We start from the raw sequence: 26,593 nt of genomic DNA, 5'->3' as shown, positions 1-26,593 counted from the left end.
ATGTTATATATAGCATAATGCTTATTCTACTTCAGTCAGAATTTATTCATCTATACACACAACTAGCCCTAGAGACAGGAACGTGATTCTCTAGCTCCTGCATGTGGCTTTAGAACACATGGACAGGATATGTGATCCCAGACACACATGGGTCATCAGTGGATCACCAGAATTCTTGAGTTCTACTTGGCACCCTACAGACCACAGTAACTTTCTTCATGATGTCTCCCTTGCATGGTATTTAAATTAGAATGAAGAATTTCACTGACATTACAGATTTCTCCTCAAGCATATTATTTTATTAGGTTCCCACTCATCATATTTTGATTATTTTCATGTGATTCTGTTTAGTGCTTGTCTGCATTTTTCCTTAGGTATTGAAGTCAGGAAGAGTGAGTTGGGTGAGAGACTGAGAGAAGGCTATCAAGCTAGCCATACCTTGAATGTTATGTAAATAATGTCTTATAAAAATTGAGAGAATAGTTTAGAAAGTGTGAGTCTCTTTTACCAGCTTATCAGTAGTTCAAATATTTCTTTAAAAATTAATAGATCGTGTTGAGGCAGCTCCCCCAGACTTGGAAAGCTGTCACCAATAGTGAGAATACTGATGTAAAGGAAAGCGATGTCAAACTCAGATTTATGCACAAAGAACTATGTCGAGTATTGCTTGGGACTAGAATCTTGAGTAATCTTCAGAGTGCATTTATATACCAATTTAATAGATCATTTCTTTCATGATACAAAGGACTTCACGATACACAGTGCTGGTTAAGTTTATGTTAAGTTGCCACAACCTAGATTCACACGGGAAACAGAGTCTCAGTTGAGTCTTTATGAGGTTGATCCATGGGCATGACTGTGTGGTTGCTAACTGATGTGGGAAGGTCTCTACTACTGTGGGTATCACCATTCCCTAGGCAATGGGGCCTGAACTACGTGAGATGAGAGGATGCTAGATGAAGCCATCCAGTAGCCCAGTGTATTCATTTTTTTTCTGCTCTTGAGTATGGATGCACTGTGACTATTCACTTAAGTTCTTGCCTAAACTTCCCCTTGGTTGCAATGGACTGGCTTGGAATTTTAGCCAAATAAACCCATTCTTCCCTCGGGATGCTTTAATACAGCAATAGACACAAAACTTGAACACCAATTATGTATGTGTATGGAAAAACATGGGAAGCAACATCAATTTGTATATTATAATTAGAGCTTCCTAAAAACCCATGTTGACTAAATCTTGTTTTTCAGCTTTTCCTGTGAGATCTGCATGTGTCTTGGATTTAAAGATATGAGTGGTAAATGTGGCAGAGACTCACAAATACTGATCACATCACCTAGAAGGCACTTACATGAACAGAACTGTTCTCAACCAAAATCTTTGACACAGTTATAAGTTTAAGAAAGAGTTAGGCGGTGGAGCTGTCACCAAGGCTTAGAATCTTTGTTTGGCTTGCTCAAGGCCCTGGTTTTGATCACCAAAAATCAAACACAAGCAGGCATTTGTCAGATGTTACACATTTCCTGATCCATCCTTGTTCCTTAGGGTTGATCTAAAATCCCAGTTAAATATTTATCTTACTTGTTTTCTTTCCTCTTGCCTCACTCCTAAGGACAGCCACCAGAACAGTTTTTATCTCCGTGTCATACTTCTTCTAAGCACTTAGCACAATCCCTAAATAGTACATGGTTATCTTTGTGATAGCGTTGTGAGTCACAAGGTTATACAGCCACCGCCACTGTTGAATCCCAGAATATTTTCATCACCTCAGAAAGAACTCTGGAAGCCCTGACACAACCAATTCTAATATTTGCTTTCTGTGTGGCACAAACCACAAGTCTACCTTTCTCTTCAGAGTTGCCAGTTCTGGACATCCCACACAGATGGATTCATACAATATGTTGTGGTCCTCTATGCTTATCCTTTCACTTGGTATTTTTTTATAATTTCCACAGGTTATAGAATATACATGTATTTCACTCGTGTGTGTGTGTGTGTGTGTGTGTGTGTGTGTGTGTGTGCATCTATAAGCATATTTGTGTATTAATGTGGGGGCTATATGTGTGTGCATAGGCATGTGTGCATTATTTGTATGTTCATGTATACATATTTGTGTAGTAATGGTGGGAAGCATACTTGTGTAACATCAGTGTGTGTGTGTGTGTGTGTGTGTGTGTGTGTGTGTGTGTGCATGTGGAGGCCAGAGGCATGTTGTTCACTTTATTTTTTGAGACACAGTGTGTGTGTGTGTCTGTGTGTCTGTGTGTGCGTGTGTGTGCATGTGGAGGCCAGAGGCATGTTTTTTACTTTATTTTTTGAGACAGTGTTTCTCATTTGCATGGAGATTACTACTACATATCAATATATCTGACTCTTTTTAAGAACATGGGCTCTCGGGGTTGTATGGTAAGTCCTTTACTGACTTCTGACTTCCCCAGGATGCATTGAATTCCTTTTTACTGACAAATAATATTCCATTATAAAACATACCATATATTACTTATACATTTATTAGCTGGTAAACATCCAGGCTATTATAAATAATGGTGCTGTAAACATTTATGTACAAGGTAGACATAGACTTAAGTTCTTTTTCTAGATCAGTAACAATTTATAGGAGAAACAGTCTGAGTAGCCATCAATATAATAAATATATAATTTGTACAAAGTTTTAAAGAGCTTAGATAAACCATAGTTACAGAGTCACCTATGAAAATACTGTGTTTGGTTGACACAACTCAGAAAAGCAAAAAATATAAATATTATGTCGTTTGTAACTGTTTTATTTTTCAGTCAGGTTGAACCTAAATGTTAACTGTGAGATATGAGGTAAAGCCAGGACTAAAAGACAAGAAACCACAACTCTGGGGTTGACTGCTGTAATACCATGCTTCTCTGTATACACCAAAACAGTGGAGACAATAATTATGATGCTGTAATTTGTATAATCTACTTTTACCTCAAACGCCAATGTCATCTAATTTTATTCTGAGAAGATTTACTTCTGTGGAAACTGAAACTCAGATCAGAACTTTGGCTGGTGTTACAGTTCAAAGCTAGTTTAAGGTGAAAGACAATCTAGAATCGACATCTTCTGAGTCCTGGAATGCTTTTCTCCACTTCCCTTTGAAAGCCCAGGAAAATCTTAACCAGAATATTCCACTATAGTCCTTCCTCTATAGGTAATTTCAAACTCACTTCTTTCTACTTACACAAAAGTTTAATAAATCTCCTCCCACCCGCAAAACCAGACACTCACTTTCTTGAGGAGGAATATTAAAAACAAATAATCATGGAGCATTGGGCTAACCTCCACACTTTGCCCATAGTGGTGGGTATTTTAAGAAGAATAACTCCATGCTCCTTCAGACAATTGTCGTGCAAGAACAAATGCAATGCTAGAAGAATACCTTTGGAATCAGAAGCAGCCCAATGGTGACTGTCACAGTCAAGTGAGTGTGTGCAAAATACAGCATCAGCATCCAGTCGGGCTGAAGTCTTGAGGCGAGCACAAATCTGAAAGGAGGGTTCTTCATGTTAGCAGTCAAAGTATAGATTTCTGTTTCAAACGCTAGCATTCTGAAAACATTTCCTTATAGTGTATTTAGAAAAAGAAAAGGGCAATTTCTATAGCACATCTTTTCATCTCAGAAAAATAAAGGTGTAAATGACTTTTAGGTTTGGAAGGACTGTAAAATTCTTATTTTAATGTGGCACCTACATATTGACCATGCTTTTTCTTTTTTTATGTTGACATGTATTAATATGATATACATATATATGTTGATTCTATACAGTTAAGAATGTACATAACTTCAAAACAGAAACTAAGAACTGGTAGTTCAGGAAAATTAAGTTATAAGTCACATCTGAGTATATTTTTATAACATTATTTTTAAAATGTTAATTGAAATGAAGACAGAAAAAGAGGAGTTAAATATTTGTCTTTGTGAATAGTGTCAAAACCTTAAATGGTGACAATGCAATGGATAAATGAATGGGCTAATAACTTTTGAGATGCTACCTTATTATTCTTATTTATTTTCATTCTTTTTATGTGGTGCTGTGTGTGTGTGTGTGTGTGTGTGTGTGTCTTTGTGTGAAACTCTTCTCTACTGTATAAATGCTTTCTACCTCTGAGCAGCACATCCAGTAAGAGGAAACCTTTAAATAAAGCTTTGGTGTGTTCAAAAATTGTCAAATTGTCTTAAATAATTTATAATATAATATTAAGGATAATTTCAAATTGAGGGTTTTATAGAGCCCTTCTTCAAGCTGGTAAGGAAGACTGAATACTTAAGTCTGCTCTAAAACTCCTGTAAATCCCCAGGTGCATGCACAAACAGCTCTGTTCCCAAGGACTCACCCTCACCCCCAAGCCAGGGATGTTCTTATAAAGGCCTTATTGTAGTTAGAATGCTCCTTTTAATTTTCCATAACACTGTGCTTTCCCAGATGCTCAATATGCTATTCTACTGCTATAGAAACTGGAGAATAAAATTTTGCTTCAATGATATATTATTAAGTTATATTATTATTATAATTAAGTTATATTATAATTATCAAAGTTATATTATTAAGATTTATTTTATTTTTGTTTATGTTTATATGTGAGTGTAGGCAGGAACCTGTGGAGGCCAGAAAGTGTGTTGGGTTTCCCAAGAGCTGAACTTGTAGGCAGTTGGGGTTAAAAAGAAGCTCCACCTGTGTTTTGAATGTATTTAATGTGTTCTTTATACAAGGCAATAAAGTTTTCTACATGATTTTCTCCTTGGGTCATATGAAAATTTTAAAACTCATTGTAATGGGACAGTCATAAGCAGTAGATGACAGTCTCAAAGGCATGTATGACATGTATTTACATGTGCATTCATATGAATGATTTGCCCTAGAAAAATGATAAAAATGCAGTCATCTAGTGGCCATTGTAAATTTTGAAGCAGGAAGGCACATAAGTGGAAATGGCTATGTGTCTGTAAGCCACCTCTTTAAGGGAAATCCTATACCAACACATGTATGTGCTCCACTTAACAAGCTATCTTCTATATCTAGAAGGATGAGTGTCTCCATACACTTTAAGTGAAAGCTGCGACTTTCCAAAATAGTACTCTGAAATAATGCTGACATTAATCACTTTCGATTTAACCAGCCTTAACTCACTGCCAGGTTGTAGCTCTGGCTGGAGATACCTTGAGAAGAGTTGTTCAGTAGTCATTTTAAAGCTTCAATTTTAAAATGGTATTTTAGCCTTGCAAAAATAGATATAAAGTGCAGGAGCATAGCAATATTTGAAACCTGTGCTTAAAAATAAATCGAACAAAAAGGGTCTTGCAGATTCCTGGAGGGTTTCTAGGTGCTGGCTCTCAGAGTCAGTAAAGGACTAGGGCAGAGCAGGGTCTTTGCTCACTCATCTTTTCAGTTAGTTCTTTAAAGTTGGCTTACTTTTGTGTAATCTTCCCATTTTGTAAGAATGAAAGTGAACATGTGCATGATAAACTTTCAATGCACATGTATGTACAAACATATTTGAAGCAGAACAACAAAAAAACCGTGCTATGCTGATGGCATGCCTCTCTTAATACCAGAACTTTTAGTCAATAGGACTTACTCAGAAAAAAAAAAGACTAAAATGGCTACTTGTGATTAAAATTTATCATTATTGATATTTTCCTGGAATTTTCTAAGCATCAGTGTTATTGATTCCATGTGTGAGTAAGGCCTTGAAAATATTTGATTTTTAAATATTACTTCTATTACTTTTCTCTGCCCATGCTCTAAGTCAGTGTTTTATAGATCTGCTTATCTATAGATCTACTTCCCCCCTTATCAGAGGGGAAGGGGGAGGGGACATGGGAGAGGGGCTACTTAAGGGGGGACTGGGAGGAGGGGAGGCTGTGATCAGAATGTAAAGTGAATCTGCTATGTGAAACTACAGTCTCATTCATTTGTCCTTTCTGTCATACAGATTCCCAGACTTGTAATTAATCAAACATATGCACATACGTAAGATACCTAGAATGGTGTACTACTGTGTTAACAGTGCTTATCTTGGGAAGTATGAATGGACTTCTTTCTTAACTGTTTTATCATTTTTAACATAGTGACTACGTGTTGTCTTCTTAATAAAACATCCTTGAAATTTTATCTAAGAATCAATTTAGTTGTCTGTTGATGAAGGGACCTAGGCTGGTTTACATTTCCAAATCCATTAAAAATCATATTTAGTGGTAAAACCAAATGAAACCATCTAAAGTAGAAAGGTACGTTTATGAAATTTCTTTGAGCTTTTAAAATTTGAACAATTTGTTCCTTTGAATGCTGACAGCTTATTGTGAGGCAAAACAGAAAACCTTTTTCACTCCTTAGTCCTGTTGTAATGGTAGCAGGCCTGGCAAAACACCTATGAGGAACTTTTAAGTCTCTATGTGGCTTGTAAACAGAGCATTTGACTTGTAGCTAGTTACAGAGAGGCATGCTGATTGACTCTTAACATTTACAAGCTTGACGTTCTGGAGACTAATAACAAAGAGAGACATCACTTGGAAGATAATATTTAGTTCTATCTCATGAGACCACGACAAGGTCTTCTGCTCTGTGCTGTCCCACATTCCAGACAGAGGATATTCTCTCTCATATTTGAGTCCTCTAGTCTCAGGGGACTTAAGAAGCCTTCTCCGTATCTGCTCCAGGTCCCCCAATCCTTCCCACACCTCTTCCACAAGATTCCTCAATCTCTGTCTAATGTTTGACTGTGGGTCTCTCTGAATCTGCTTTGGTCAGCTGCTGGGAGGAGCCTCTCGGAGGACAGTTGTGCTAGACTCTTGTCTGCAAGCATAACAGTATCATTAATAGTGTCATTAGTGCTTGCCCATGAGATGTGTCTCAAGTAGAGCCAGTCATTGGCTGGCCATTCCCCAAGTCTCTGCTCCACCCCCTGTCCCTGAGCTTCTTGTAGTCAGGACAAATTTTCCAACAAAGTAAACAGCCTGGACCCTTAAGTGACCCAGAGACTAAAACTAAACCACCAACCAAAGAGCAGGGACTGTCCCTGACTCTGTTGCCTGCCTGTGGATCTTGTTCCTCTAACTGGAGAGGATGTGGCTAGTCCTACAGTGACTTAGTGTGCCAGGGTGGGTTGGTACCCAGGGGGCTCCTTCTTATCAGAGAAAAGGGGAGGGGGTATGGAAGAAGGGGTATGTGAAGGGGGACTGGGAGGAGGGGGGCTGTGATCAGGATGTAAAGTGAGTCAATAAATTAATTAATGGGGGAAAAGCCTTCTCTCTTGACTTTACTTTAACCTCATATTCTGTTCTCCTCGACTTTCTGACACCTTTTTATTTTCTTCTCATCTTTTATTTCTCCATTTCTTGAGCTTCAGAGAGAAAAAGCTGAGCCAGTTCCCCTGACTCCTGACCCAGCCGGGTGTCCAGAGCTACTGGACAGTAGATAACCTCCCTTTTTGTTTACAAGTTTAAAAACTTCAGCTGCCTGAAGTGTCAACTTTTCTCTAGCATCATTGGTTCCCGAAGGCAGAAGTTAGTATTTTCTGAGTTTTCATTCAATGAGAGACAAGCACTCAGAGAAACGTCTACACATTCCCAGCCTCCTGTTCCACCCTTAGCCCAGTGAAGCTGAATATCAGCAGGGAAGTGAACCCTAACCCTTCCATCAGGATAAGAACAATCAACATTTCTGATGTTGTCCCAGGTATATCCTAATTTTCATTATTTTTCAAGCAATTAGATGACTTTTCTTTTTTTTGGTTGTTGATAAAATGCCAGGATTCCTTTTGTCATCTGACCCCTAAGATTTTCATCTCATTTTTAAATTATGATGCACAGGAAAAGGTCTCAGAAGTCAGATGCACATTGTTTCATTTGGCGAGTCTGCCTCCTTCCTACTCACCTGTTATAGAGATACATGAGACAACAATCACAGACCAATGGCTAGTTGATAAAGTCTGGGCTCACACATCACACTTAAGGCAGGAGGATGCCAGGAAGTCATGCACAACCATCCAGTTATCACACTGAGCAGAAATCAATAGAGCGACCCCCCCTCACCCCCAAGAGTTGTCTGAACACTAAGGGTTTGGAAGTCTAGACCAGCACATAAATGTGAATAAATGGGGTGAGAACCTATAGCTACTTTAGCATACACGTGTGTGTTATCTTACATCTCAGTAGCTCAATAAAACCCCTGGTATCTTGTAAGTGGGTTTGCATATTATATTAACATGGAACTAATCCACAAAATAAATGAAGAATAAAGAAACCCCATCTGAAGAGAATAAGAGCAACTAGAACCATCTGCCATCTCTGCCACAATCAGGTGTTCATAACGCAGTATCCTTCTGAAATATTTCCTTTACTCATCTTTTCAAGTTTTGCTACTTAGATTAAATTACAGCACACACCACAAATACAGCAGCTTTTGCACCACCACCAAGGATCACTCACCTAATTGTGTGGAATATAGCTGTGATAATGAGCTCATTGTGAACTGCAACAGCCATGTAGCGTGGCTCATGAAATGCTGAAGGGACAGTCCGCACTGCATAGCAGAGATAAATGCCCCACAAGAGGAATAAAAATTCAGCTGTGAGAGGAACAAACAAACAATTCCTCATTAGCTTCACAGGTTAAAAAAATAGAAAATTTAAATTCTTCAACATGCCTCTTGTTACAGAAACAATCTTAGATTCTTGCAAAGTTCCATTCACATAAAGATACCGATGACACTAATTTTTATATTTTACTTGGGGTATATATTTGCAGAGGTCTCCTCTGCTGCTGCCATTGTTTATAACACAATTGGTATTCTCATTATTTTGTTAATATGTAGGTTTTATTCCCTACCATGAATGTGAAATGATTTTTTCCTCATTCTTAACCGAAGTTTTTGGTATTTAGAGAATTTGAGTCCTAACTCAGGAGGCTGCACAAGTTCCCCTGCAACAACCCAGTTCAGGAAGTAAAAATAGCCACTTTTAGAGATGTGGGAGCACAGGTTGCTAAACACTCTGTGGCATATTTTACAAATGAAACATTGTTTCTTCACACATGACAGAAATTGTATCTTTTGTGGGTGGAGTATGGAAAGAGTGATAAAATCCGCAGACACCTTGTTGGTCCTTTGTTGCCAGAGGGGCAGGTACAATGTATCAGCTAAGAGTGCCTAAGTCTGAGCCTGGCTCTCTTCCCTAAATCAGCATTGCCTCCGGCCAAGGGCTGATCCTCTTAGGCCACAGTTTCTTCACCAGGAAAAGGAGGCTCATAAAGTGCACGCTGAGGGGATTATTTACTAACTAGATGAGCTAGCATACACAAATCACTTAACACCGTTTACAACCTAACTTTTTTCAAATACTAAGATTTTCATTGTCAGTTTTGCAAATTGATCATTGCTACTTTTTTCTTTTCTCTTCTTTTCTGTCTTTCTCTTTTTTTTAAACACAGACTCTTACCTCCATCACAAATCACCTGAATCCAGGGATTACAGGCATGTGATACCACAGCCTGCTTGAGCACTGCAATTTGAAGCCACTTGGGCTAATCTACTTCATCTCTCTTAGTAACATGACCGTGTTGGAAAATCTCATTTAACTGCTGAGAGTGACAGCTATTCCATGGAGATACCCTGCATCCAAGGTCACCCAGATGTAACCTTGCACCTGAAATGCTGATCTCCATTCAAAGCACTGACTGTCCATCCAAAAGCCAAGCTGTTCTCTCTCTGCCAACATCCCAGCTTATTTCTAGCAGAATTTAGACATTAGACACTACTCCAATTACTGGAAATCCTTTAAATAAACCAATCTGCTAGGGGCTATGCTTAAATCCCTGACATGGACAAAAGCCAAAGAAAGAAAATAAACTTCACTTCAAATCCTCAATGAAATTTAAGGTAAATCCGAATTATTCAGCTTGATGGCCGCTGGCTGTGTGTGTGAACACCATCCCCAGCCATTATCAGGGGGAGAGCAGGAAACGAGACAATCTTTATAGGCCATTTCCTTTCCCAACTTTAATAGCGCAACACGACCTTTGTCACCGAGTATGAAATCTTGCAGTCCTGTACATTCTACATTTTATGCATTTATGTGTATTCGTGGTTCTCAGTGCTTGTTGCCCAAGACTTCATAACTGCCTGCTTGTTGAGCCTACCTACCCTGTCTAAGTTCACTCACCATAACAGCGGTAGGCAAGTCATTCTGAACCTCCATTGCTGACCACAGCCATGTTAGGCACCCACCCTACTTTGAGTTCTTGTATTTTGTCTATTTACATCTTATTTACATCTCATTTTTTGTCTGGTCTCTGAAAAGCCATTTATTTGATGGGCATCAGTTACATCTCCACATCTCCATTCTTCATCCTGGTACCCACGGCTCCCCATAACATGACATCATAGTGTTCACTAGGTCTCCTCTCCAACTGTGCTCCCAGAATAAGCTCTGAGCTGACCCTTTGTCCTCTGAACACTATTGAGATTGATCTTTTTTATCCAGCAAGATGGCTCATTGGGTAAAAGTTTTCTACACAAAGCCTGATTATCTGTGTTCAATCCCTTTGACCCACAAGGTGGAAGAAGAGCACTGACTTCTGCAATGTGTCTTCTGGCCTCTACACCTATGCAGTGGTGTGCATACATAAGCCAGTGCACATGTATGTATACAGAATAAATAAATGTATAATAAAAAAGGGACGATATCCTTCTGAATTCTCATTTATATTACTGATCCCACTGATAATTTTCTCTTACTCCCAATTCCAATTCTTCTTCCTCCTTTTATCTGGAAATACTAAATTTAGTATTTTTGAGAATTTCCTGTAAGACTACACTATATTTTCACAATTTCTCCCTCTTACACCTTTTCTAATTCCACCAATATTCTCTCTCTCAAAACCATGACTTTTTCTTCTAATTTTTTATTTTGCATATATGTGAATGCATGCCCAATTAGCGCTGCCCACACAGAAATGTGTTTAGGGCTGACCACTTAGGATTGGGCAACCAATCAGGAGGCTCATCCTTGAGGGAAACTGACCCTCCGTCTCTCAACAGCTATTGACTGTGCAGCACTTCTGTGGGTAGGGACTTCCACTTGTTCCTTGTCCATAAACCTTCTGTGAGGTTTCTTCCAGCAAAGCCTATAACCTCCTTTTTTCTGATGCTTCCTGATCCATGAGTCTACCTTGCTCAGGCAATCTTTGTAGAATTTATTTTGCATCAGTTTTTCCTTAAGAGGCCTGCGAATGACCTGGAAACCTGATTGGCATCGTTATTAACAATCGTGACCACTCTCAGCACATACAACATGTGTATCATTGTATTTGGAGCAAATGAGTGTGAAATGTGTAAATACTTCTAACCAACTGTAGTGCACAGAAAGACACTCCGCTACAGTTGAAGGGTATGCATGTAACTTGCCTGATAAAGTAGCATTTGCTGCCATTCACTGCAGTGTTTTTATGTATCACCATACTGAAGATTTTAAAGGTAGTCATCAGTTTAATTAGAATTCCACAATGGAGAATCATATTTAAAAACAGAAAGCAAAATAAAATTTCTCATAATAGCTCAGCTAAACATTAAAATCATTTCATTAGCAACATCAAACAATACACTCTCAATGAAAAACAATTTATTATTCAAAGTACCAATTAAACTAAATGTGATATATAAAAGTTGTGCTTAGGCAAAAAAAAAATCAGTTTCATATAATTAACTTCAGACTAACACTGCAATTAGTAGAGAAAATATGCAGATGTTACCAAATTCTGCAGATATTACGTGGGAGTTGAAATATGTGTTGGGCTTCTGCTTTCAAAAATAGTTTCTTGTATTAAATGATCTCTACAGGAGGAAGGAATGTAGTTAAAAAAAGGAATTGCCTCTACATTTGAAGACCCAAATATGGTTTAAAGAAAAATGGTGTGTTTTATTTTCAATCTGTAAGGTATAATGATATTGATCTACCATAGTTCTTTAAAATTAACAAATAAGAATGAAGATTATTCCAAGTTGCTTTTTCAAAAGGCTAGGGAAAGCAGAGAAGAATTCATATCAGTTCTGAGACACTAAAGATGTCCTTTGTGATATGAGGACTCCCACCAAGCCTAAAAGAAGAGCTTCAAAAGACAAACGCCATTCCAACTGTGGTGCCTCTTACCAAGGTGTTGAGGCACTTGTGTTAACAACATGCTACCCCTGTTGGCTACATTAAGTAACTTCAAATAGGAGAAATAAATAAATTATTAATAAAATATCTAGTGTTTTATTGTTTCTCAAGTGTTTATTTTAATGTCTTATTTTCTCTTGAAATTCTGTTCACTTAGAATTATTTATGATCAAAGTAGAAAACATTTATGACTCTACTAGGAGGAGCCCAGAGTCGACACCTCAAAGGGCAGTGTAAGTATAAAATCAAACAGCATAAGTCATTCTTGTGATTAAGAATGGGGAGTGGGCCACTGGTTAATGCACTTGCTACACAAGCCAGAGGGCAGCAGCTGTTCTAATCCCCTTAAATGTCTGGTAAGTGTGAAAAGTCTACCTGGAATTTCAGCCTTGAAATGAAAAAAGAGACAAGAGATTCCCATCTCTGGAGCAAGCTAACTCTGTGTTAGAGAGACCCTGCCTCAATAATTAAGATGTGGAAACATTCTGGAGAAACGTTCTTGACACCAACCTTGGGCCTCTACAAGTATGCAAACACATATGTGCCCCTGCACATGTAAAAATATACACAAATACATACACACCCCTCCCACATACATACCATACTCATGAAATGAGAAGAAATTCTTGAGATTATCTGAAAATCCAGAATTATGGGTTCAACAAGCACATAAAATTTGTATTTTGGCTGCTCGTCTTGTCTCCTTCCTTTGGTTAAGATATGAGGTCATGTGGGTTACAGAAAGAACATGGCCACTCTGACATTGTTAGAAGTGGCTACATGTGACTTTGTAGTATGGGAGGCTTTCTGCTTGTCTGTGTCTGCCACATAGTGGTTCAGGGTGAGCTGTTGATATTCTGATGGCCTTAACCTGTGTGTGTTAATCCCTAACCTTGTGCCCTGAAAGTTTCTCAACTCATTCTGTCTCATGATGTGTAGTATGTGTCACAGGCTCTGATGTCTCAGGTTTTCTTAGGCCTCCTGCCTTAGCTTCCCAACTGGTGGGACTGTAGGTCACCACCTCTGGCTGACCTTGTCCTCTTTCTTTTTGTTGCTACACATGGTCTTATAGTAGTAGGTAGTAGAACAAAACCCAAGAAGAGCTGGAATATCTTAGAAAAAGTGGTGGTCATCATTTCTATCTTATCTTTTTCTCCATGTCCCTTAAGTCTTATTCCAAGGTAGTATCTTCCATTATGTGTTTGTGTCTTTGTTTTGATGTATGTTTGCATGCATGTGTGTTATTGGGTATCTTTCCTTAGGCACCCTGTCTCTCACTGGTAAGGAACTTGCCAAATAGGCTAGGCTGTCAGCCAGTGAGCCCTAGAGATCCTCTTGTCCCTGCTCCATGACTCCTAAAATTAAGGCAACGATACTTTATCTTTATGTTCTTGATACTATATAACTGACTATTGCTCAAAGAAGTAGAAGTATGTTTTGGAGAGAGTGATCAATAAGAACAAAACCCTGTTCCAATTGTTCTGAAAACACATGAGCAACCCTCAAAATTGCAGCCTAAGAGCCAGACTGAAAGGTTTCTAATGAAGTGTTATCCAGGACAAGCTTTTATGTTTGACTAGAAATGGAAACTGCATTTTAAAAACTGAAGCATGCAATGAAGCATGGATTAAGGCATATGGTGTATTAGAATAAAAGAAAATGTATATACAGGACCTAATTCAAGAATGTTGCTCTGAGTCAGATGGGAGGAAGTCTAACCCACTTTCTTCAGTGCTCATTAACTGCTGTTCTTCATCTTACTTGCCAGAATGACACCTAGGCTTCTAGGATATTTGTTTAAATCCTTAGAAACAATTGCTACCTTGGGATTTCTCTATATAACTCAATAAAAGAGTAATTGTATTTTCCCTCTAAACATTTGCATAGGACTAATTAAATTTAAGAACACATTGCCTGTTTCACTAATTTAAAACATACCAGGAAGGAAGAGAATAAGGAAGAACGTGTCAACAGAGGGGAGGAAAGTAAAGATCATGTTTGCTGTTGTGAGAAGATTCCACGTGGTATTTTGAACAGGAGGCTAACTGGTGTCAGGATTCACTGTAATCAATACTTCAAAATTCTTCACTGGAATGTGAATGCAGGCATATTATATCTGTTTACTTATGACTCTGTAAACAGTCTCTCTCTCTCTCTCTCTCTCTCTCTCTCTCTCTCTCTCTTTCTCTCTCTCTCTCTTTCTCTCTCTTCTCTCTCTCTCCCTCTCTCTCTCCATACCTCCCCATCTCCATTTCCCTATCCTTCCCTTCCTCCCTCTCCCTGCCCCCTGCATGTGTGTGTGTGTGTGTTTGTGTGTGTATTTGTGTATGTGTAGTGGGAATGAACAGAGATCAGAGGCTCAACACTGGCTTGCCTTCTTAATTGCACTTCCATTCTATTTTAATTTTATTTTAAAATTTTTTATTGGATATTTTATTTATTTACAATACAGATGCATCCCCTTTCCCCCTTTCCCCTTCATAGATCCCCTTTCCCATCCTCCTCCTTCTTTATGCTTTTATACCATTTTAATTACATGTATGTATCAAGGTCAGTTCTAAGTTGAGGGTCTAGCAATACAATTGATGCAAGTCGTCAAGGAACAAGCAAGACAATAAACACAAATAGTCAAAGAAAAAGCAATGCATTAAACTCAATTCTGTGAACACTCCCATGATCACTGTTTCTAAGGGTCAAGATGACCAAAATATCTGAGCCTACTTCCCTGTTCTAGCCCAAGGTCATTTTCATGTCTGAAGCCTACTTCCTTGTTCTAGCCTAAAATTTAGATTCCTGTCTGAAATTACTTCTTTGTTCTAGCCTAATATTTAGATTCCTGCCTGAAATTACTTCTTAGCACATGTGTTAAGGCTCCTTTAATTGTCAAGTTAAAAATACTTTTGTTTCTTCTACAGTATTTAACGTAAGTTGCATTGATTGTACACCTTCTAATTTGTGTTTTGAAATCCAGCATGTCAGTTATGGAGGTCTATCAACCAGCTTTTGTTTTAGTGCCATGGGTATCACAGAACCTTGGTATTCTAAAAATAGCTTACAAGTACTGGAAGAAATGAGTCAGGCTTTAAGCAGAAGCAAGAGGGTAGTGGGCTTGATTATTCCTGGTATAACAGCTTTAATTACATTAATTGCTAGCACCACTGCTTCTGCAATTGCTGTGACACAAGAAATTAAGACAGCTACTTTTGCTAATCATTTAGCAAACAATGTTACTAATGTAATACAAGAGGATTTAGATAGGCATTTGGAACAATGGATTGATGCTCTTATCCTATTCAAATTACTGGAAGGAGGTTCAGAATTTAAGGGTAAGGAGCCATCTTGAGTGTCATGCCAAATACTATTGGATTCATGTTAGTTCTACAATTTACAATGGTAGTCATTATAATTAGGAAAAAGTTTAAAGACACTTGAAGGGTATTTGGCATAATTCTAACACCTCTCTGGATGTTTTAACTTTACATAGTGAGCGGATGACTTTCAAAAATTCTGCTCTGCTGAATGTTGATGCAGTAGATACTGCAGATAAAATTACCCATGGCCTTAGGTCAGTATTTCTATTTTGGTCAAGCTTCAAAAATGGCATATATAGCTTGATCATGCTAGCCATTTTTGTTCTGGGAATACTTTTATTCCTGCCCATCTTGTTAAACCTTGTCTTGAACAACATCAACATGTTGGCAGCCAAAGTACATGGCTTAAAACTGAAAATGAACCCCCAGACAGAGTTGTTAATTTAACAGGCTGGCAAGCCAAGGAAGGGTAAGATTCTGCAGAGCCTTACCAACCTAAGACAGAAGTGCATTGTTTTTGATGATGCATATCCCATGATGGGTAAGTCATTCTTGTCAGAATGACCTAAGACAGGCTTAGTCTTGTTAATGAAATTAAAAAGGTGGAGAGGCAGAGAGCCTTTGGAGCTGCTTGGCAAGAATCTGACTTGGGCTAAGGACAAGGAAATGGGCTGTTTGGCAGGAATATGACATTGGCCAAAAACAAGGAAGTGGGCTTCAGGCAGGAATCTGACATTAGCCCATTCTATTTTTAAAGATAGAGTCTTACATGGTCATTTGAAGTTCACCAACTCAGCTACCCTGACTGGCCAGCAAGCACTAGGGATCCTCCTGTTTGTACCTCCCAAGTACTGGGATTAGAAGAAATACAGCCATGCTGAGACTGTCACACATGTGTTGGGAACATGGACTCAGGTTCTCATGTTTGCATTGCAAGCTCTCCATTGAATGAGGTAAGTACCCGGGTGCCTCTTAAACTTGGTGAATCAAAATTCATGGCCAAAGAGATGCCAAGCTCCAAAGCATGTCCAAAAGCATTGGTGAACTTTGCAAAGGGTCCTTGTCTGTGGTAGTCAAGGATACCATAGGAATACTAGTAAAAGGAGTTGGTGCTATAGACAACTGGAATACATAGGAGAACCGAAAACAAGTGAAGCCAGTGTCAGACGTTTCCTATCTGCTCTTGCGCTTGATAAGAAAAGGCAGAAAAACCTTCCTCAATTATGTACCACATTTGACTTGCATAACCTAAATTCTGGAAGAAAATGAGGACATAGCTCAATACTTGCCTAAGTCTGCACTGAGGTGTGGCATGTGTATCTCACATTATTCTGGTCACATAACCATGGACTAGAATGTATACATGTCCTGGTTGGTACCACCTGTCAGTTGGGTTTTTTGTTTATTTGTTTGTTTGTTTGCACTAAAGAATAAAGTATATCACAGGAGTAACCTTGGTGGGTTGTGCTGAGTATGGGTGCTCTACAGTGAGGGACCTGACCTGGAGCGTCTACATTTGTAGACTGTCAGGTCAGAGAGAAACGATAAAGTTTAACTCAGACCCAGGAAGTCAACTCTTTTTAATTTTTAGCAATTATGTAGGAAATTCACAGAATTGAGTTTTGATTTCTCAATATGGCACATCTTAAAGGCACTATGTAAGGTGCCCATGATGGACAACTGGCTTCAGCTGCATTCAGAAAAGAATGCCCGACTAGAAACTTTTTTTCAGTGAGTCTAACTAGGCTCTTATTTAGTTGGGAGGCTTCCCCTTAATTTAAGAGAATACTTCCCAGTTTCAAACTCTTTATCCAGAGTGTTTGGAAGACAATGAAATAATGGAAATTTTCATCAAAAGTAAATAAATTCTTCATGCCTTCAATATTCATAGTGATGACATTTAATGCCTTTTAAGATTATAATTTGTACTTGCTGTGCCAAATTTACAATCTGACTATTGAAGAAGTCAGATGAGACTAAGTCTCATAAATACAGCTATGGCTTCCAGGTGTGCTGGGGCATTCCTACAATCCCAGCACTAGGAAGGTAGAGGTAGGAGGATCAGAAGTCCAAGGCCAACTTCAGCTAGCAGCAAGTAAAGGACTAGCCTATTCTATATGACACCATGAATCAAAGGCATGATTGAAAAACCAAACCAAATCAAACGGCTTGGGAGTACCACATTAGCTGGCAATTCTCAAAGAATGTATTCTGACATTTGAGCATACACATTCATACTTAAAATGAATTGAGGACACTTGAGTAACTTCTGGATTTCTAGCTTTAGCAAGTTTCCCCAGTTCAAATCTAATTCTGGCTATAGAAACTACAATGAGGGAAAGAGAGCTAGGATCATTTTTCATTCCTCTGGCAAATATTTATCAAGAGTCTGTAAACAGCAGCTGGCTTATTGTGTGTATGAACCACATAGCCGCACGGCAGCGGCACTGAGGAGCACGCACCTTTCAGAGAAGGGAAAGGTAAGGGGTGGAAAAAGTTCTTTGGCCTCTAATAGTGTAAGGAGAATGTATTTAAATGCACTTCAGAAAGTTTAAAGTGACGAGCAATGATATAATCAGTATAAGTACTTTGGAATGTTATTCTTATTATTCTCAGAGGCATAGACACTTAAATCCCTCTCTGACCTATATCAGGGGCCATGTGGTGGGCTGAGGTCTTGATTTCAATGTTGCTCTGTTCTTTGGAATGATCTAGAAGCACTGTAGATATCACCATTCTTTGTGCAGTTCCTTCCTGCTAGGGATACATCTGCTATTTAATGAGCTTCCCCTGGAGATGAAGAAGAGTACAGTAATTGTGCTGTTGTGTGCTCCTTAACAACAAAGCTATGCTCAGGAATACACTCATAAAACAAGTTTTCATCGTGTGCACATACCGACGTGTACTCCCATTAGTGTAGATGGTATACGTGCATGTGAGAAGTATGGGCTGCTGTCCTAGCAACAGAGCATCGTGGTGTTTTATAGTAAGGCTTATCTAGGCAGAAGTACCCTCTAAAACAGATGTTCTCAACCTGAAGTCATGATCCCTTATGGGGATTCAATGACCCTTTCACAGGGGTCAGGTATCAGATATCCTGCATATAGGGTTTTTATTTACAATATGATTCATAACAGCAGCAAAATCATAGTTATGAGGTAGCAATAAAAAAATGGTTTTGTGGTTGGGGTCACCAGAACAACCGTATTAAGGGTTCACAGCATTAGGAAGGTCGAGAAGCACTGCTCTAAAACAATGGTGGATGGTGGGGTGATGTGTAAGCATGTGATGCGGGCTCTTACTGTGAAATCAGAGATATGGGCTACACTGCTCCACTTTCATCAAAAGTTTAGCACAGTGCTAAATTCATTCAGACCAGTGACATTGAATGGTGATGTTAAAATTACAATGCCACCACTGTGTGATAAGAATGTTAAGTATTGTTATAATTTTATGGGACCATCATTGTATATACCAGTTATTGTTTGCCAAAATGTTATTATGTGGGAGTGATTGTAAACAAAAACAGCCTAGCCTATTAAACAGGTATACTTAGAGCTAGGAAAGTGTGATCAGAGTGAACTTCTATGAGAGATTTTGAAAGTAGGGCAGTTTCAGATGACCACAAAATCTTACAAAATGAGAAAGGCCAAGGAAAATGGGGTGACGTGTTGGTAATCTGTGGCAGAGGTTAAAATGGCTGTACACTAATACAGTGTAGGTAATAAAAGGCCAAAATGAGTGTGGACTTGAGAAACTTATAGATGGTTCAGCAGGAATTTTCAGAATATTCTATCTGATATCACCTGTTTATGTTTTTCAAGTAAATGTTACCCATGGGTAGAAAAGTGAAGCATGGAAGTTTGGAACAGAAGGTGAGTAAATCCAACTGGACATGACCAGCAGAAACGGAGTTCTGGTGATGGCTATGGAATGGCCGGAGCAGAGCTGGGGTTTGTCACTCAGGCAAGCCCATTTGAATGTGCTCTCAGAGCCCAAGTTGCACATGACAGCATAAGACCACATTCATCTAGAGCCATGTTGAGCATGAAGTGCTAGGTTCTAGATTCCAGGGCGCTGGGTGAGAAGATTTGAAGTGGATCCAAAATACACATTTCTAACAAGTTCCCAAGGGATGCCACACTGGGACGCGTCTGAAAACCACTGTTGTAAATCTCTATCCCTTGTCAGTATTCTAACCTACAAGTCCCCAGATTTGGCACGCTGTACTTTTATAAAAACACATGATGGGAGCAATCAGACTTGAATATATTGGATCCTCACATCATTTTCCTGGTTCTCTAAATTTCTAGTGTTTTCAGAAAATTTACTGCTAAGCAACATTCATAATGTGTTCCAACATACTACATTCCCAGTCTTTCTAAGATGTCTCCTTCATGTTTGATACAAACCCTCCCCACCTCCATCTGTCACTACTCCTATCAAATGGGATGTTCCCTACATGTCTTTATAATAACACAAACATTACCCAAGCCTCAAAGTGCTTCTACATAAAGATTCCTGGGATCTGGTCCAAAATAGTCTGTCTTCCTTCACTGAACAATTATCATACCAAAAATCTTTTCACCATATTTTTCTTCTTAATAATGTAATAATGATTCCCTTTTCTTTATGCTAAGAGTAAACACTTGATGAGTACCATTTTAGAGCATACACATTTTATATCTCCCAAAGAGTGTGCAGCATAGCAGTAGAGAAGCTAGAAGTACTTAAGGGAATCTTACTGATAGCATGTAATCCCTACTTTCCATTAAAGTTTATGAGATGAAATAAAATGAAATTGTGAATCATACATCTCCATTTATTTCTGCAGACTACAAAAATGATTTTTAAAGAAGCCTTGACGCCATCATAAAAGTAGTGTGCAAAAGATGCAAAACTGCTACACTTGTGTCCTTGGTTATGACCTCATGTGTGCTCCTTGTTATCATTTTCTTTTGTTAAACATAAACATAGTGGGGCTGGAGAGCTGGCTCAGAGGTCGAGAACACTGATTGCTCTTTCAGAGGTCCTGAGTTCAAGTCTCGGCAGCTACACTGTGGCTCACAACCATCTATGATCACACCTGGCTCCCTCTTCTGGCATGCAGGCATATATGTAGGCAGAACACTGTGTACATAATAAATGGGTAAGTAAATAAATGTTTAAAAACAAACATAAACATGGTAAATTTTCTTTGTAATAGTTTAAGAAAATTCTGCCCCTAGAGGCATTGCTGCTGTGTCACATGTGCATCAGTAGGTGGTAGAGAGGAGAGAGGCTATGTCTGTGCTCTGAGTTCTAACCTATGGACATCTGAATGATTAGCACCCTAACATTGCCTGCATAAAAGTGAACCTGAAACAACCACCAGTGTGGTACTAGGGGGTCCTGACAGGGAGCCAGCCTGAGATGACTGCCAGTCCTGCACCACAGAAGTCCCGACTGGCTCCCATGATGGGGAACAAGCTGGAGACTAGAAGACCACAGGCCCGCAGCCAGGAATGAGCCTGAGGCAGAAGACCCTTGCAAGGGGCCACTCTGGTGGGCCAGGTAGAGAGCAACACCATTATTAATCCATGGGATCTGGAAAGGCAGCTAGCCTGGGCAAGGGGTGGGGGTGGGGAGCAGGTACAGACAATGCCAAAGATGACCCACGTCTTGTTCTGTAATGTATGAGCAGGGAATAGAACTCCTGAGATGACCCCAGACACTCAGAGACCCCAGGTACCACAAAGAGGAGCAAGTAAGTGGTGGAGAAATAGAAGTGAAAGATAAACAGAAGGATGTGGGCACAATGAAGAGAGGCAAAACTGGAGACTCGCGGGTTGTGAGAAAGAGCCTGATGTGGGTAGCTGATGATGCAACTTGGGACCATGGTGCGGTCCTGACCTGTGCTGCTGCGGGGCAGGGGCCAGGGGCATGTCTGGGTTCGTGGCCCTGAAGTAGCAGGGGTCTTTTAGCATCAAAGGCCAAGTAGATGTTGCTGGTCTAAGCTGCCTCCTGGGGAAAAGTTGATGTCTGAGAGCTGTGCAGAACTGGCCCCACTCCTCACATGGGAGAGATGACCCTGGGGCGTGAGAACAAGTGGTCTGAGCCTGCCCCTAGTCAGCCGAAGTACTCTGGAGAGCAGCTCCCACACTTTATGGGGGTTGCAGGTGAGCCAACCCAAGGATATGAGCCTAGGAGAGCTGGCCCTGCCCCTTGTCTCCTGTGTGGTACCATGGATAAAGGAGAGATACCCTCCTCTCTTGCCCCATCACCTGCAGCAAGTAGGAGACCTGGCCCTATGATTATGAGAGAAGTGAACTGGCCTGTCCGTTACCAGCTGCACACCCTGTAGAGCAGACCCTGTACCTCACCTGGGCAGTACAGTAGAGTGGCCCTGGATTTGGGGTTTATGGGTGATTTGGCCCTGTGGAGAGCTGGCCCTCCCTCCTGTCTGCTGGGCAGTGGTGCATATCATATGAGGGAGAGACATCCTACTACAACTTCCACAATGAGATTCTTCTGTTGTGGGAAGGCTGCAAGGGTGAAGTGCATATGCATAGGTGGGGTGAGATGCATGGGATTGTTGAGGGTGCATGATGCAAAATTCATATAGAACCAAGAAAAAGTTTAAGAAAATATTATGAGAAAATGAGTTTTTCTGCTTTGGTTACCTTGAAAGGGATCAAATAACATGTTAACAGTTTCTGCTGAGAAAAAATTTAATATTTATACAATGTCCTCCTCCTCATATCCATACTAAAGCCAAGCCCAGAACTGCTTTCTAGCTTTGCTGCTTGCTTTTCTTGTGAAAGTTAAATTGCTCAAAATACTTTATTACTACAGCCATGTCCACACTCACACTTCATCTTTACATTATCAGGTCTATAAATGTCTGAAATACCTTACCTAAGAGAACACTCCTTACTGGAACTGGGGATTAATAAGAACATATCTTATTACCTTCTAGAAAAAAAATATACATTTTCAACCAAATGTCAAGGAAACAGAAAATGAGAATTAAACCTTGTGATTTTACTTTTTACAAATGCCCTTAAAATAATGTTTGTTTGTTTGTATTACAAGTAACAACAACAACAACAAAATAATAATAACAACTGTCTTACATTCTTTTTCCTTGTGCATCTCTAGAAAGTTAGTTTAAAATAGCTGATAACTAAAATGTCTTTTATATTTTTCTTTCTTATTTTTCAAAAACAGGAAAAGGTCATGAAAGTGACTTGTGATTTGGGTCCGAGTCATGATACCACGATCCCATTTGTGCCTCATAACTTTTACCACCTCCAAGTAGCACAGGTTTGTCATTCTTTAGAAATAAGAATAGGAAAGATAAGTTAACCATAAATTTTCGACAGTCAATTCTTCACCAAGAGTGAAGTCTGATCAATATCATAAGACCTCTGTAAAGAAAAATTCCAACTTTCTTATTGTTTCCTACAACCCAAGAACATAAGTCAAGATGGTGGCTACTTGTTAATCAGATAGAGACCAATCGACAAGTTCTCTGTACATAGATGACACCTTTCTTCTTCGCATTTCTCTATTCATTTTACTTAGTTGCATTTATTTTTCAGTAAAAGAACAAGCCTTTGAAAATTAATGAGTTTTTGTTTGCATTCTGCATACCATCCATACCATTTTCATAATGTTACCAAAATTATATTAAAAATTGGTTAAACCTAAAAGATCAGACTTGTCAAAGCTATTGAGAAAAGGTCAAGGTAATCATGCAACCATGCAAAGCACACGGTGGCCACATACCGACTGCTGTCATGTAATCCCAGCGCTCAATGAGGCACATATTGAAGGTGAGGTGATCAGATGTTTGCCCTTTGCCAACAAGCAAGATATCCCGCTCCAAGTTCTGGCACATAGAAGAAGTCCAGCCAACAAGAAACCAAAACACTACCAAGATTATTACTGCCAGCATCCTCATGACCCGACCGCCAGTCATGTATGGGATTCTTTGTGCTGTTCGTGAAAGGAACACTTTCAAAACCCTGGAAATAAAGAAGATCAGAGTGTGAAGATAAACCAGTCAGAAGGAAAAGCTTTAAAATATGGGATATTAAATCTTAGAAAACTTAAGCCTAGCTAAAAATCACTTTCACAGTTTTAAGACAAGACACTCACAAACACTATTGTTCATATTTTTTATTATATTTAACTTTGTTCCAACATTATTCTAAGTCAAATCTTTCTGAAGCCTGTTGTTTGTTTCTATAAAAAAAAACATGGCCTATGGTATTTTTTCATTTCATATAATTTCTTATGTTTTTTTATCATGCTAACAAAATAATGCAGTATTATAAAAACAGTAAGTTTGAAAGATATTTAAACATTAGGTCAAGTCAGTAAAATCATTTTGTTAAGAAGTTTAGGATGAGGTTTTTTTTTAAAATATGGGTATGTTTTTCTTAATGCAATTTTTCTCTTCTGTAAAGATGGCTCAAATAGCTAGTGTGAGGAACTAGTGTTTGATGACCTTAGTATTGTTCTACCTAAAGATGGCAGGAAGGCACAAAGTTAGTTTTCCTCTACTGACCAACCTGTTCTTCAATTTAATCTCTAGGATATTCTCAGATTACTTTAAACTTTCCATTCTCATCCTGATAAGTCACCAGAGCTGTGACCTGAGATTCAGTGCCAAGAGCAGGTCTCCAATGTTCACCACATAGCAGTTCATTTCCACGTTTTTGTAGAACCTTCTGGCAGTATCCAATCCTTAGCTAGTAACTGGGACTTGAGTTCTCACTGCTGTGACTCTGACTGGTTTATCTGCTGTTTGCTATTAGCTCGCTCTATCTACCCCAAGTAATGACCACCATTATCATACTATAGGATAGAGTTAAATATTTACTTAGTTATATACGGGCATGACATACAATCAAATATTTTTTATGAGGTCTGTCTGGAACGAATCTAATAGTTGCTAAAATATGATTATTATCTTAGGGGAAAGTGAGGTATCTATAAGACACAGAGGCCTGCAGTCACTAAATACACAGACTTGCTTCTAGCTATGGCAGGGAGAATTGTAAACTGGAAATGGTTGCCTTCCAAAGGGCAATCCTGACTCTTTTGCTAGTCTTCCATATTTCAACAAGGCCAGATACAATGATTTGAATAAGTTTGGCCTCCACAGACTCATGTGTTTGAATGCTTGGCCTATAGGAAGTGATGCTATTAGGAGGTGTGGCCTTGCTGGAGGAAGTGTGTCACTGTGGAGACTGGCTTTGAGGTCTCATATGCTCAAGCTCGGCCTAGAGTGGCAGTATCCTTCTGCTGCCTGCAGATTAAGATGTAGAACTCTCAGCTCCTTCTCCGGCACCATGTTGCCTGCACATTGTCATAATTCCCTCCGTGATGGTAATGGACTAAACCCTCTTCAGAGCAATATAAACACTAAGAAATCAGACAAAGAGAAAACGACTCCAAATTCTAGTTTGCTCTTCTACTGAACATCTGAAACCAACTTTAAGGAGAAACAGTAACAACTGTGTGTTAGGCTTTATGCAAGACAATATGGGAAACAGGACAGGATTCGTATCTTCTGGAACACAGCTTCAGTCAGGTTAGGAGCCCCTGTGGGATTTTGTATCTGTGAATATTGTGAAAATTTGGTAAGAGTACAATATTTCTGAACTTGCAACAACTAAAAATTAACTCAAACTCAGATGTGTCTTGAATTTGAGGTATTTCTGGTCATGCTTGCCTATGGTGCCCTGCATCATTGAAGCAACTTCAGTGCTAGCCCTCCACAGAGAACATTGTTCAGTTTGCTCTGTGCATGTCTTCACACCGTGTGACACAGGCCAGTGCTGCCAGAAACAGCTGGGCTCAGAACAAACCTCTGCATGCTGTGAACTTCAGTGATTTTATAGTACTTTCAAGTTTTCTTCACTTACAGAGACAATGGCTTAAATATGACAAACAAAAACTATTGGTATTTTCCTACTGTCGTTTCTCTGCATGTATAACATTAGGAAACCCTGAGTTGTTTTCTTTGAGTAGCACACCAGCTGATATGAGACCTCTGACACATACACAGCAGAGGACTGCCTGGTTTGGCTTCAGTGAGAGAAGATGCACCCAACCCTTGAGAGGCTTGAGGCCCCAGGGAGTGGTAAGGTCTGGCAGGGTGGGGACATCCTCTTGGAGATGGGACGGTGAGGAGTTATGGGGAAAAAAGCAGTCAGGGGACAGATCGGGAAGCAGATGGAGTCTGGACTATAAAAAAAGGATTAAAAGATAAAAAAAAAATTAAAAAAATGATTTTGTTTTTGAGTTGCTGACTTGGACTTTATACAAAACCCATGAAATGACCTTTTTCTTGGATTTGGATAAAATTTTTACAAGTTTCTGAAAGAGCCCTAAAACATACTTTGGATTCATACTTTAATTCATAGCTATGAAAATTTGCATTTTCAGCACCAAAAATTATAAAATTAAGATCAACCTGGATAAACAGTGAAGATGGTTCTATGTCCTATATTATCAAATGTGTAACCAAGATTTAATTCTTTATACAAACAATAAGAAAGTATATTCATTAAATTTGTATCATTATGTAATGTTTATCTTTTTACTTTTTGAGACTTTTATACATGATACTGTATTTACATCCTTTACATCCCTGCCTCTCCCCATCTTCAACCGCCCCATCTCCCCTATTTTCTCTCAATTTCAGGATCTTTTTTTCTTCTTCTTTCATTGTTAATGCTCCACACACACCCTACTGAGTCCATTTAGAACATGCCTTTAGGGCTAACCACTTGGGATAACCTATCATCGCTAGAAAAGACTGAGTGTCCCTTTCTCAGCAGCCATTGCTGGAACACAATGGTGTGGGGCCTTGTGACATTTCCCCACTTATACTGGAATGTCATCTGGTGTCATAAATATGTCAACTGGTGTCATAACTGTTGCTGTTTTCTTTAGTCAACTCTATGCCTGATGCTGTGGTTGATGGGAGCATTTTCCTGTTGTGTCTAGAAGACATTACCTAACAGCAGACATCCTAGTTTCCTGGCTCTTACAATGATTCTTCCTGGGCCATTTCTGCAATTTTCCCCCAGTCTTAGGTGTAAG

The 26,593-nt window shown here is 39.2% G+C and overlaps 1 protein-coding gene and 1 pseudogene across 1 annotated transcript in view; one reads left to right on the top strand and one right to left on the bottom strand.

The window, feature by feature from the left end:
• Gpr158 (G protein-coupled receptor 158) overlaps positions 1-26,593 on the bottom strand; it is a 342,907-nt gene that overhangs the window by 5,786 nt on the left and 310,528 nt on the right. Inside the window, exons 6-8 of the mRNA XM_076938807.1 lie at positions 23,264-23,502; positions 8,458-8,596; positions 3,409-3,514 (exon numbers count right to left, since the gene is read on the bottom strand). Coding sequence (XP_076794922.1) covers positions 3,409-3,514; positions 8,458-8,596; positions 23,264-23,502 — 484 coding nt within the window. The remainder of the gene's footprint in view (positions 1-3,408; positions 3,515-8,457; positions 8,597-23,263; positions 23,503-26,593) is intronic.
• Positions 20,711-20,833, top strand: LOC117714448 (small nucleolar RNA SNORA17; annotated as a pseudogene).

The sequence above is a fragment of the Arvicanthis niloticus genome, chromosome 8 (genome assembly GCF_011762505.2).
Source record: "Arvicanthis niloticus isolate mArvNil1 chromosome 8, mArvNil1.pat.X, whole genome shotgun sequence".
Classification (NCBI taxonomy): Eukaryota; Metazoa; Chordata; class Mammalia; order Rodentia; family Muridae; genus Arvicanthis; species Arvicanthis niloticus.
The sequence above is the reverse complement of the archived record's forward strand: the minus strand, read 5'-3'. Positions and strand labels throughout refer to the sequence as shown.